This window comes from Chlorocebus sabaeus, chromosome 12 (assembly GCF_047675955.1).
Source record: "Chlorocebus sabaeus isolate Y175 chromosome 12, mChlSab1.0.hap1, whole genome shotgun sequence".
Lineage (NCBI taxonomy): Eukaryota > Metazoa > Chordata > Mammalia > Primates > Cercopithecidae > Chlorocebus > Chlorocebus sabaeus.
The window spans coordinates 85,043,107-85,057,023 of record NC_132915.1 but is presented as its reverse complement, the minus strand read 5'-3'; the positions used below and the strand labels follow the sequence as shown (position 1 = coordinate 85,057,023).

Below are 13,917 nucleotides of genomic sequence, written 5' to 3'. Positions count from 1 at the left end.
CTAAAATTTAAAGAGTTGCATGATGCATGTTTATCTAAAGAAAATCACATTTTTTCAGTAATATTATTATTCAGCTTATTCTTGCATTAAAGATTCCCTGGATCTTGTTGTGTGATTTGATCACTAAACTAGTTCTTTGTCCTTCTCCAGGGGAAACTCCCAATTTGGGAGAGGTCATGGTGGCCGAGGTGGGCTGGGATGCCCTCAAACTCAACTGGACTGTTCCGGAAGGGGCCTATGAGTACTTTTTCATTCAGGTGCAGGAGGCTGACACAGTAGAGGCAGCCCAGAACCACACGGTCCCAGGAGGACTGAGGTCCACGGACCTGCCTGGGCTCAAAGCAGCCACTCATTATACCATCACCATCCGCGGGGTCACTCAGGACTTCAGCACAACCCCCCTCTCTGTTGAAGTCTTGACAGGTATTCTAGATGAATTCACTAATTCACTTCCTCCCCTTTGTCTCCACTCAGGAGGAATCAAAGCACTTTCTTGCTTTAAACTGGGATCAGCTCCTACCACCTTGGGGAAATACCAGTGAATCATCTCTGCTTCTTCCTAAATGTCACATCCCTTATTTGGCTAAGTCCTAGTTGTAGCCCAGTTCTATGGAAAATTCCACCTACTCTTCTTTTTAAAAAGTGAGAGGTGACTTTTCTTTCAAAGTAAGTTTCAGTCACAATATCTAAAAAGTTGGAAAGCCCAACCTGTAAATGAAGAAAAAATAGCTCTGAGCTCATGAGCTCATTTTAAGAACACCAAAGGACTCCCCATAGCCCTATTTGTATGTCAAGAATAGAAATTGTGAACAATTCCTAAAACTACTTTTCATTCCCAAAAGCTGAATAGAAAAACCCTGGCTTTAGTGCCAACAATTTGAGTGTGCTCAACACCTGCTGTAAATCATGTGTCTATAATCAACACTAACCAGACAACTCATCCCAACCTTAGCCAAAATGCCATCTCACCTGAATCTCAGAGTGCAATTGCCTTTTTAAGTAACTCAGCAACTCTGTGTCCTTATGCAGAGGAGGTTCCAGATATGGGAAACCTCACAGTGACCGAGGTTAGCTGGGATGCTCTCAGACTGAACTGGACCACGCCAGATGGAACCTATGACCAGTTTACCATTCAGGTCCAGGAGGCTGACCAGGTGGAAGAGGCTCACAATCTCACCGTTCCTGGCAGCCTGCGCTCCGTGGAAATCCCAGGCCTCAGGGCTGGCACTCCTTACACAATCACCCTGCACGGCGAGGTCAGGGGCCACAGCACTCGACCCCTTGCTTTAGAGGTCATCACAGGTATATGACCCTCCTTCCAGACTGGAGACGTGATAGGAGCCAGCATGTCACTGAAATAGAGAAAATTCCCCTGTGAGGCAGAATCCTACCTCAGTGTTGTTGACAGACAGAATGAATCTCTAACTCAGGAAGGTCTGTGTTGGAATTCTACCTCACTGACTAAATATTCTTGGGAATATATGTATGTATCTATATAGATACACATACATACACACACACAAATATATACTTATATATATAGTGTGTATATATATATACTTATATATAGTGTGTGTGTGTGTATATATATATACTTATATAGCTAGTATATATATAATTTTTTTTTGAGTCAGGGTCTCATTCTTTTGCCTAGGCTAGAATGCAGTGGTGTGACCATGGCTCACCATAGCCTCAAACTCCTAGACTCAAGTGATTCTCCTGCCTCAGCCTCCACAGTAGCTGGGACCACAGGTGTGAGTCTCCACACTCAGCTGAGTTTTTTGTATTTTTTGTAGAAATGGAGTTTCACCATGTTGCCCAGGCTGGTCTCGAACTCCTGGGCTCAAGCAGTCTTCTCACTTTGGCCTCCCAATGTGCTGGGATTACAGGCATGAGCCAGCGTACCCTGCCTCTATTCTTGTGTATATTTCTTGACATCCCTGAGCCTCCTTTTTGTATCTTTAAATCAGCAATGACCCCTACTTCAGGAAACTGTCATGAGCAATAAATAAGCTAATGAACGTCAGTGCTTAGCAAAGTGCCCATCATGTAGTAAATACTGAATATCAAATAGCTAAATTTATCATATAGCAACAGAGTCATGATTTTTAAAATAGCACAAACATTAGGGCTGTGGCACAAACATAAGATCAGAACTTTCTAGAAAAACCTTATCACTAGCCTCAGAGCCACCAACTAACACCCAACTGATAGGTAGATCTCTACATAATAACCTTTAGAAATGATGCAGTTAGCTTCTGCTAAAACTATCTAAGACTCTCTCCTCAACAGATACAAAAAGTAGGGACATTTCCAAGAAAGGACAGCCACCTTTGACTTCAATGCTTTTCATTCAATTTGGGAAGGAAAAACAATTCCTCTCAATTTTCCACCAAAAATGTGCTGCTTGCTGGGTGCGGTGGCTCGTGCCTGTAATCCTAGCACTTTGGGAGGTTGAGATGGGCGGATCACGAGGTCAGGAGATCAAGACCATCCTGGCTAACACGGTGAAACCCCGTCTCTACTAAAAATATAAAAACTTAGCCGGGCATGGTGGCAGGCGCCTGTAGTCCCAGCTACTTGGGAGGTTGAGGCAGGAGAATGGCGGGAACCCTGGAGACAGAGGTTGCAGTAAGCCGAGATCGCGCCACTGCATTGTAGCCTAGGTGACAGAGCAAGACTCTATCTCAAAAAAAAAAAAAGGAAAAAAAAATGTGCTGCTCCATCTGTTATAGAAAACTGTGCTGTACATGAGGTATCTAGAAATAGCTTCCAAAAGGGCTATGGGAAAAAGGGCCAACGTTTTGGTAATAGGGTTTCTGTGCTGAGCCCTAAGCCCATGGCCCACTCTACATATCCTGCCTTTTGATAATGCAACCCAAATCACCCAATTCAAAAAAATTGTTTTCCTTGCTCTTATATAACAAATTAAACTTGGTGGTTGCTAGAAACCACACAAAATTCCAAAAATAAAGGGGCCAGGTTGTATTCCTGTGTTTCCTGGAATATCTTCAGATCAAACAAGAGCAAAAAGGGCCTTTGAGTCAGGTGTGGCCTGTGTGCAAGATGCTCATGATCTTCCTCTGTAGTCTGCAAACTTTTGTTTTTAGCAGTACAACTCCTTTTGCAAATGAAATCTTCCAAGGAACCCTACTATTTGACAGATAAGTGAACAGCTGTTCTTGGTGAGCCTGGAAGTAAGAGGGAGATACCGCCACCCATGTTCTCAACACAGTTCTTCTAGAAAAGCCCCAGATCTATGTGGAACACAGTTTGAAAATAACTCTTCTTAAAAGGAAGAGGTTGCTCAGACTCTCACAGTGCGTTGAATCCTTGGACACCCAAGAACAAGTACCTATATCTTTCACCTTTTTTTGGTTGAAATGCCTGCAGATATTCTCCTCCCTAACTTCTAACCCATGGCCACTTCAGCCTTCAAAACAGTGGCTCTGAGAGATTGCATTTAACCCTCAGAAGCATCCCACAAAGCAATGGGATTTTCCATATCCTAAATCCAAACTTCCTAAATCACCAGTAACAACTATGTTAAATTTCCTTTCTACATTGTAGAAGTACTAATAGTGGGTTCTGTTCTGCACCATTTACTGAGAAAAACATCCTCTCTTTTAATTAAAAGTAGGCACACTCATTTCACACAAACAGCTTTGCTCCGTGATACAGCCATTCTTCATTTAGACATAAAGTACAAGCAGAAAAAGGTGGAAGAAGAAACAAGCTGGGAACCCAGGACACAACTTTTGATCCCTGAAAGCTGATAAAAGACCAAAGAAAAAACATCATACTTGTTCACACCTGAGATAGCATACACTTTATCAACCCAGGCAGGTAGTCAGTGGCTAGTGATGAGATTATCTTTCTAATTACAAATAATGAAATAAAGCAGACATTTCTCCCCGACATGAGTAAGAAATTCCAAAGGAAAACACCCAAACAATAATTTATTTATTAAGCTGGCCACTCGCCATGTATCAGGTATGATACTAAGAAGTTGATAAATATTACCATTTAATCATCACACAATCCCATGAAATAGTACCATCAGCTCCATTTAAAGGTAAAGAGAGGGTGGTTCAGAGAGAAGCTGAGTGATATGCCCAAGATTACGCAGCCAGCAAACACTAGTGTTGGGATTCCAATCAAGGACCACCTGCCTCCAAAGTCTGAACTTATAGCTATTCCCATATCTCTTACCCTAACCCACAATCCTACTTTTCCATGTGAACTTAAGCTGCTGGTAATACATGCTCCCTGTGGGTTGTGCATTGGTGCAGATGTCTTTGCCATCTCGAGGATAAACCATGCAGATATTCCCCTTTCTGGCCATTTTCAACACCTGGAAAACTACTGTGGCCAGAGAACCACAGTTCAAACTGCAAATGCTTAGAGACCAAGAATTTAAAAAAAAAAAATAATTATATTTCCCCTTTCTCTCTTTCCTAGAGTCAGGCTGTGGGATGTTTGGTTTCCTAATTTTTGGTTTACAGAACTGACAAATACCTTTCTATCCTTCTTCAGAGGAGCTCCCACAGCTGGGAGATTTAGCCATGTCTGAGGTTGGCTGGGATGTCCTCAGACTCAACTGGACCGCAGCTGACCAGGCCTATGAGCACTTTGTCATTCAGGTGCAGGAGGCCAACAAGGTGGAGGCAGTTCAGAACCTCACCGTGCCTGGCAACCTCCGGGCTATGGACATCCCGGGCCTCAAGGCTGCCACGCCTTATACAGTCTCCATCTATGGGGTGATCCGGGGCTATAGAACACCAGTACTCTCTGCTGAGGCTTCCACAGGTACTTCCTCTCCCTGTCAGGTACTTCCTTTCTCCCCAAGGTTCTTTGCTTCCTCTCCAAGAGATCATGCGCGGAGTCAGCATCTCGCCATAACTGAATCCTTTCCATGTGCCTTTCAGTGGCCGGCTGTGCATGCTCAGAGACCTCCCTGTGGGCTATGCCTTTGTCCTCATGCCTTTGCCATGTGGATGGCAAATGATACAGGTGTTGCCCTTTCTGATCTCCAGCCCCTCAGCCTTTCATACTTTACCTGATTCTACAACTTTTTTGAATGATGAATTTTGGTTTCAGGAATCAGCCTGATGGTTTTAATTCACTTATCCAGTGCTTGGATATAACTAAAAGCCTCCCTCCCTATATATGAGTTCTGGTGGAACACAGATTATTTACTTTAGAGAGTCTTTTACTAGTTGAAAACGGTGCTTTTCTATCTCTAAATCCCTCAAGGATATGGGTACTGTGGTTCTTGCATTTAAGAAATGTTTCTTTAAAACGTAGCCAGTATAATAAGAGAACTGAATTACCCTCCTCCGGGCAATTCTCTCAGATACTGAGTCATTGTTAGAACATCAAATTAGCAAATAGCTAGACCAGAAGGAAAAAAAAAAGAAATTACACAATTATGACTGGAGACTGTACCAAAGAGAAAGCCATTCATTAGCACAAGTACACACAGCAGCTTTTGGAACAAGGAATGTCCTGGGCTATGAATGTCAAAGAACTGATACCCTTTTTGCTGTTTTAATCAAGAGTTTCTCTCTGGAGTGTTGGCCTTTGGATGGCAAACTCCCAGCCCCAGACCCAGGAGGGTGCGTTATAGTTTACTCGTCACTCTACCCCTGTTACAAGGCTTCAGTGTTTCCCGGGAGCCTGCTAAAGTCAGCAGTCTTCCCCCAACACAGTTTTCCATTGCTCATCTTTATTATGTGACACCATGGGTTTGAAGTTCAGTAGAGACTATTGCTTCATTTTGCATATGACTGCCCCCCTTTTAAAATAATTATTGATGCATGCCTGTACGTCCCAGTTGAATCTAGCAAGAGCATAGCTCTGCATTTGAACCTCAGTCATTTCACTAATTTTCACTGAGATAAAGAAATATAAAGCACAGGCAACCACTGCCAGGACAGTGACCCTGAAATGCCTAGAATTTGCAGCTGAGGCTACTCTGAAGGCACCCGGGCCTCCTTTTTCTGAGACCCATAAACCATCCCTTCCCAGAAGGCAAAGTAATCACCCATCACTTCTGATCTTTTCTGCAGATCTTGTGGCTTGGGTGTCCTCGGCATTTTTATGTGTGTGTGTTTTTCTTCTTAACAATAGCAACATTCTTGCCACTGATGAATTGGCCTATGGGCAGGAAGGTCCATCATCCCATCTGAACTGTATCTCAACAAATCTATTAGAAGGATCTCAGAGACCAGAAGCCTTCTTTCTTGCTAAAGAGACAGTACTAGCTTTTCAAACCCTGCTCCTACCTGCCCTCTGCATGTTTTATTCTTATGGCTGGGGAAAGCACTGGCAGCACCATCTTCAAACAAAATGTTATTTCTTCGCTGAAAGGGATGGCCTAAACTGCCTTGCCTTGGCTTAGCCCTCTTGGTTGGCAATGCAATACTAGCCTTTTTGGCCTGCATAGCAGCAGTTAAGAGAGGACAAGTTATTTTAACAGAATAGGAGAATGGTTGGCTGGTCCTTGTCTAAAGCATGAAAAAAAATACCAAGAATTACACTGAGAAATTGGTAATTCCCATTAAGTCACAAAATCAGAAGCCTCAAGTTACCACCTTGGGAGGGTAATGGCATCAGAATTATTTAGCTCTCATTTGAATAGATGGGAGCTCCTTCAAAGCAAAGAATGTCTGTGGGGGGCATCCGAGTAATCTTGGTTTCCTTAATGCAATTCAAGAGACTGGAAGCTGTCAGGACTCATATCTTTTGACCAGTGGCCAGCAACCCTGAGGGAGGGCTCCCAGGGGCATATGTGACTAAGATGCAACAGTTCCTGATAAGATCATTCAGCACATCTTCTTGGCCAGGGCCTGATTATATGTGGCAACTGCATGTAGAGAAATCTAATTGCCATACCTTCCTTTCTCTAATTTTTCTTTTAACAAAACTGCTTTTTCTCTCTCTTTGGCACTAATTGGTAACATTGCTTCCTTCCATCATAGCTGTGAACTATCAGATCTTTCTACCCAGCAATGATTCCATTAACAACCTCAATCTTAAAACACAGCCACATAATTAACTCAAATTTATTTGTTTCTTCCCCCCTACCCCTTCCTTTTTCAGCCAAAGAACCTGAAATTGGAAACTTAAATGTTTCTGACATAACTCCTGAGAGCTTCAATCTGTCCTGGACAGCTACCGATGGGATCTTCAAGACCTTTACCATTGAAATTATTGATTCCAATAGGTTGCTGGAGATTGTGGAATATAATATCTCTGGTGCTGAACGAACTGCCCATATCTCAGGGCTACCCCCTAGTACTGATTTTATTGTCTACCTCTCTGGACTTGCTCCCAGCATCCGGACCAAAACCATCAGTGCCACAGCCACAACAGGTATATGTGCATTCTCCCATTTCTAACACAGTCTTTCCACAGTCTTCTTTGCAGGGTGAAGCCTGTCCTTCTCCTCGCCCACTGATGTACAAGCCATGGGGCACTAACTCTTCCATGGTGCTAGGCTGAAGTGCTGTTTAACATAACTCTTTTCCAACAGCAGCCCAAATAATGGATTGCCATAAAGCCATGTGCCTGATTTATTGCTGACCAGGACGTTTACAGCATAAAATGTAGTTCAGTCTAATTTGCCGTACGGAATCTAGAGAAAGGAATTCTAACCTCTGATAACTAAAAAGCTACATAATAAGAGCTATTCTTGACTTTGAAAGATGTCTACCTCAGTCGAAGAGGTCTTATAAATTTTCTTTCATATTATCTTAGTGTCTTTGTCTTCCTAGTCTCTTGGACCTCGCAATACCCAAATATCCCACTGATTTAATAATCATGTTGATGGTGTTCAGTATTTTTTTCCAATTGGGAAAGTAAAGAGAAACAGCAAAGATTGCTTATCGGATGAGTGCAGGAGGCAGCCATGCCAGTCAGATCACACCAGTTCCAACACCACCTCTAGAAGACCAGACCATGATGTCTTGCCCTCAGAATAGTGAATGATAAATGGCAAAAATAAAAGTAGAATAGCTGTGTTCAAACAAGGGACTTAGTTTAAAAAACAGAAGAATGAACTGCTCTCACTTTAAATTTGTGGTATCTGTGAGATGTGCACTAAGTCAGATGCTCTTTGCCATGCAGTAAAAGAGAACCCTATGTGAATTTAGAAAGGGGAACCCTATGCATTCAAAATAGCATTCTTAGCACAATTTAGACAGTGCCCTTTCTTGGGAGGTAAATGAAGAAATCACAAACCAGAAAAAGAGAAACAACATCTACAGAACAAACACAGGAGAAATGAAGAAAACACAAACTAGAAAAAAAAAAAGAAACAATATGTACAGAACAAACACAGGATAATTTTTCCTTATAGTTTACAAAAAGGGGACTCATCGTCTGGGAAATCCAAGAAAAAGATTGACATTGTAGCATCAAAACTGCCTGTCATTTAGGCCTCACCCATGGTTGAGAGAGGGTCTGTCCTCATTCTACATGAGGCTACAAATTATCATCAGGGTGGTCCACAGATAAGGTAGAGAGTCAACATTATCCAGTTCCTATCTCAGCCAGGTTCAAGTATAAAAAATCTTAGAGGAGAAAATTAGACAAACATATGTGTTTGTTTCTCATGGCTCAAACTGATTTTCAACAACGGACAAATTATTTTACCATTAACAAAGGGTAAAGTCTAAAACTTTATGGATTTAGTCTTACGTGTTTTGATTTTGACTTTATAATGGTGTTTTAAATTGACACACTTTCTTTTTTTTTTTTTTTCTTGCTTTAGTAGCCGAACCACTTCTTAGCCACCTCACTGTCTCAAACATGACCTGGGGCAGTGTGTCCATCTCGTGGGAAGCTCAGGAGTCTGCCTTTGATAGCTTTCTTATAGAAGTTAGTAATTCCGATCACCCCCAGGAGACCATAGTGCTCTCTGTGCCTGGGGTGTCTCGCAGTTCTGTCATCACCAACCTCAAAGCTTCTTCTAATTACACTGCCCACCTTCATGGGCTGATTGGTGGGCAGCGTGCTCAGACCCTGATGGTCCAAGCAACCACAGGTATTTCCTATTATGGCTTCTTCACTCTTCATTGAATTTCCTCTGAATAGCATTCCAAAAATCACCCGCTACCCACTTTTCATCTTCCTAGTTGCTCCCAATCCTTCTCAAATTTGATAGAGCCATCCACATCAAAGGTTTAAGGCTTTAAAATAACTCTCATCCCAAATTAAAGAATTTCAGTGTCAAACCTCTTTTTCCTAAATATCCATTCACATCTGGAGTTGTTCTGTTTGTTTGTATAAAGTTAACCTGACTTGCTTTGGTTGAATTTCTAAACCATCCTTTCATCTGATCTTGAATAATCTTTCTCAATCCCACCCATTATCATCTGCTTGTGGTCTTTCTAATCAAAGTTTGCCTATGTCATGTTCAAAGAGGTATGCGCATGCCATTTCTGGTGCCTTGGTCAGAAAGATCTACACTCTCTTTCTCTCTAGCAGGATTTTAAAAAATAAGAGTGCCTTGAGCATGCTGAGAATAGACTCTGAATCACAACCCAAGAACTGCATGAGAGGACCCAGTGGTCTTATCTTGTTCTCAAGATTTTTGTCTGAAGACTACTCTTTTTTGACATGTACTTTGTCAAGCATGTTTTGCCACCCACTGATAGCTGTCACAAAGTCTCAGGCTCTTCTTTCAAGCCATCATTTTGTCCAAATCTTGGTGCATGTGATGAATATTCAGAGCATTAAATTTTGAAAATGTTTCTTTTTCCTGGAAGCAGCTAGCATGTCAATGAATCATTTCAGAAAGTTAAAAGTGGTGGGAGAAAAATGCCCCTCGTTTTGCATGGAACACTGACCATACCCTAATTGCCACTATCTTTCTCTGTTTTTTCTTGCATCTCATTTCTAAGCTTGGTTGCACCCGTTGAGAGACAGCTGAGGTAAAGCTGACCTCAGGAACCAGAGTCTTATTCTGCATGGTGAATCTGTTGGCATTGACAGTCTGTCTGGTAGCATGAGAAGAATTCCAGCATGCATCCTTAATTTGGGAGATTGTTTCTACAGCAAAATATAGGGAAATAACAGAGTTCCACTTGGAAGATTTTAGTCTTTTGTGTGGTTGAGGGAATTTGTCAAAGCTATAGCTGAAAATGATTGCATTGTTACCTTCTGAAACTAATTGATAAGGAGGAAATCCCATGTCAATGCTAATGGCTATATTCTGCTTCTGAACCAAATCCTTTTTGTTCTTAGAGATTTTATGACATCGAGTTATGCTGTACAATTGTGCAGTTAAAGTTTATCCAAATGAGCCGCTTCTTTCCTCCAAATTTTGGAGCTGAAGCAAAATAACTCCCAAGTCCTTGGAAGAAATATTGTGCCTTTTCCCAACCCTAAATCCTGATCTTAATATCTGAATCCTCCAGTACTGTTGCCTCTCTCTAAAATACAATCTGGGCCACACTTACTTTAAAATTAGTTTTATTTGATAAATGAACATTTAGGAAGCCAGCCCCATGAACATCTAGCCATATAGGCCCCTTAACATTAAATGAGTTGCTCTCAAAAATGAATGTCTAGACTTTAACAGAAAAGAGATATTTAACCTCAGAGAAACCATCTATCTGTCCAAATTATCCAATAAGTGAGTTTCCTGAACAGAAAATTCAATGCCTAACTTCAAGTTTTTCTTTCATCTTTGCATTCACCAGGAATTTTTAATGGAAGCCATCTTCACCTTTACAGTATTAAATGGTGAAATATAGGTTTTCCTACAGTGCATATTAAGTACTGTAAAAATGTATCTTGTATGGATATTAGCCTTTAATTTGTGCAACCAATAGATACTAAAAAAGAATACTGAATAAGGAAACTCAAAGAAGCATTTTCTAAAACATGTTCAATGGAATACCAGCTCCTTGAGATGTTCAAAGAATATTCCTCAGTTAGGGTATGCATTGATCAATAAGTTTATGAAATTATGGGCTAAACAAAGTTAAATAGGTTTATTGACAGAACCAGCCTGTCAGAGCCTTCAAAATGCAAACTCACCTTGTGAATCTCTATGGTAAGACATAATATTCAGTGTTTGCCATGCATACTTAATCATAAAGCTGTCTTTTCTTGGAACATCTTACAGGGCTTGTGTCCCCATTACAGACTTTAGAAAATGTAGCCTTAATACCCTTCACGTTATTCCAATCTACCACCCTAATGGCTTGTCTACTCTTCTTCATACATGACTAGCAAATGGTAGTGTCTATGCTTTAAAAGAACACAGATCTAAAAAATAAAATAAAAATAAAAATAAGAAAAGAACACAAATCTATGCCTGCAGAGAAAGCAATATATTTTCTATCATCATATTCAATGCAGGTGTAGACACAGCCTAACATACTGTCTCTTCTGCATGTATTTGGAGATATTGATGCTTTCATGTTCTATGGCTACATTCTGGAAAAATCCACTGCTTCCTCTAATAATGTCTCTCTCTTTCTCTCTGCCTGTGTTCCTTCTTTAGAACCAGAGCCACAGTTGGGCATGCTAATCCTTAGCAATATTACTCCAAACAGCTTCAACATGTCGTGGACCACTGAAGCTGGGCTTTTTGCAAAGATTGTTATCAATGTGAGTGACACTCACTCACTGCATGAGTCCCAGCAATTCACAGTCTCAGGAGATGCAAAGCAAGCTCATGTCACAGGCTTGGTGGAGAACACTGGCTATGACGTCAGTGTGGCAGGGACCACCTGGGCTGGGGATCCCACCAGACCCTTCACTGCCTTTGTCATTACAGGTACTCAATCAGAGGTTCTCACTTGTCTAACACAGAGAGAAAAGGAGATAAGTTATCTTAAAGGAAAATTCAACAAAAATACAATCTTCACTCCTAATGTACACTCTTTTATTTTTAATTGACAAATAGTAACTGTATATATTTATGAAGAATAGCGTGTTGTTTTGATATACATATACATTGTGGATTGGTTAAATCAACCTAATTAACATATCAATCACCTCACCTACTTATTTATTTATTTATTGTGCTGTGAGAACATTTAAAATCTACTCTTTTAGGAATTTTGAAGTGTTCAATGTGTTATTATTAACTATGGCCAGTCACCATGTTGTGCAGTAGATCACTAAAACTTATTCCTTCTGTCTAACTGAACTTTGCACTACTTGACCAACATCTCCCCTTTCTTCATCTCCCCAACCCCACTGGTAACCACCATTCTTCTCTGTGCTTCTATATGTTCAGTTTTCTTAGATTACACATATGAGATCATCATATGTCTTTCTGTGCCTGGATTATTTCACTCTGTATAGTGCCCTCCGGGTTCATCCATGTTGTTGAAAATGACAGAATTTTCCTCGTTTTTTAAGGTTATAAAGTATTCCATTATACACACACACACACACACACACACACACACGGAATGTATATATTTATATATAAATGTGATCTATTTATATATAAATGTGATCTATTTATATGCCACATTTTCTTTATCCTTTCATCCATTGACAGACACAGGTTACATTACTCATGACAGCCAAGATAATATATGTAAACTTCTAAGTAAAGAGAAAGCAGATACTATTATAAAGGAGAGGACTTTCACAGCTGCTCTTAGGAAGTGGAGACAACGTTCTCAAGAGTTGTATAAAGCTTTTAGGGTTTTTTGTGCCCAGTTTTATTGGCTGTTTTATCCACAGTTTAGAGATTCTGCCTAAAAAGTGACTCCTGGCCGGGCGCGGTGGCTCAAGCCTGTAATCCCTGCACTTTGGGAGGCCGAGACGGGCGGATCACGAGGTCAGGAGATCGAGACCATCCTGGCTAACCCGGTGAAACCCCGTCTCTACTAAAAAAATACAAAAAACTAGCCGGGCGAGGTGGCGGGCGCCTGTAGTCCCAGCTACTGGGGAGGCTGAGGCAGGAGAATGGCGTGAACCCGGGAGGCGGAGCTTGCAGTGAGCTGAGATCTGGCCACTGCACTCCAGCCTGGGCGACAGAGCGAGACTCCGTCTCAAAAAAAAAAAAAAAAAAAAAGTGACTCCTAAGTTAGTAAAGGCCTAAGATTGAAATTCTGTTCATAAATCATGCTAGGTAAGGCAGTTCATATATGTGCCCCAAAAGTATAATCATCTTTTTCTTTAGAAAATAATTATTCTTAAAATTGACAAAACAACAGATTGATGAAGGTTCAACTTCAGGTGACAGATAAATTTCAAGTTTAATTAAGCCCTACCCATTCATTCAACTTGACTTCTTGAACATTTGCCAGTGTTCAATTTGGCAAATGCTTCCAAATGGTGGCAGCACAAACTTCAATGGCAAAGGCTGCACATGGTGTCAGTTTACTAAATCTCTAGCCCAAAAAGCCTCAGAAAATATTTAGAAGTCTCTTCCTTTTTCATTAGTGATAATTTTCAGAAGATGGACTTTGCCATCTGATTTTCACATTAAACTAGGTCTCTCCCAGGGTCTAAATTGTCATAACTAAGACATGTTAATTACTACAATTAAATATTTAATTATAGGCAGCATGATGTCCTGGAAGAATGAGGATTTTGAGATCAAGCTTGCATGGTTTCTAAACCTCTCCCACAGTTTTTTAGCTACATAACTTTAGCAAGTTCTTAACTTGTTTGAACCCTAATTTCCTTATGCATGGAGAGAGGATACCACAGGTATTTCTGGGAGCCTTGTCTCAGAGATTAAATAGAGTTGATGAAATTTAACTGCCTAGCATCCAGTAAGAATTTTACAGATGCTAGGTTCTTTCTGCTGTCTCCCAACATAATTAGGAAAGTGGCTTTCTTTAAAATAACCAATAAGCTTAGATAGAACAATAGACCTATGCAATCATGAACTCCCTCTCCTTTTTAAGAGAATATTGGATGCGTTTTAATGTA

General features: G+C 40.8%; 1 protein-coding gene across 4 annotated transcripts in view; it reads left to right on the top strand.

The window, feature by feature from the left end:
* TNC (tenascin C) overlaps window positions 1–13,917 on the top strand; it is a 98,478-nt gene that overhangs the window by 54,016 nt on the left and 30,545 nt on the right. For 2 of the 4 annotated variants that reach the window (XM_007968264.3, XM_037984234.2), the window contains exons 12-15: window positions 151–423; window positions 1,030–1,302; window positions 4,537–4,809; window positions 7,105–7,377. In XM_007968264.3, coding sequence (XP_007966455.3) covers window positions 151–423; window positions 1,030–1,302; window positions 4,537–4,809; window positions 7,105–7,377 — 1,092 coding nt within the window. The remainder of the gene's footprint in view (window positions 1–150; window positions 424–1,029; window positions 1,303–4,536; window positions 4,810–7,104; window positions 7,378–13,917) is intronic. The other 2 variants (XM_037984247.2, XM_037984241.2) reach the window with 1 other exon arrangement.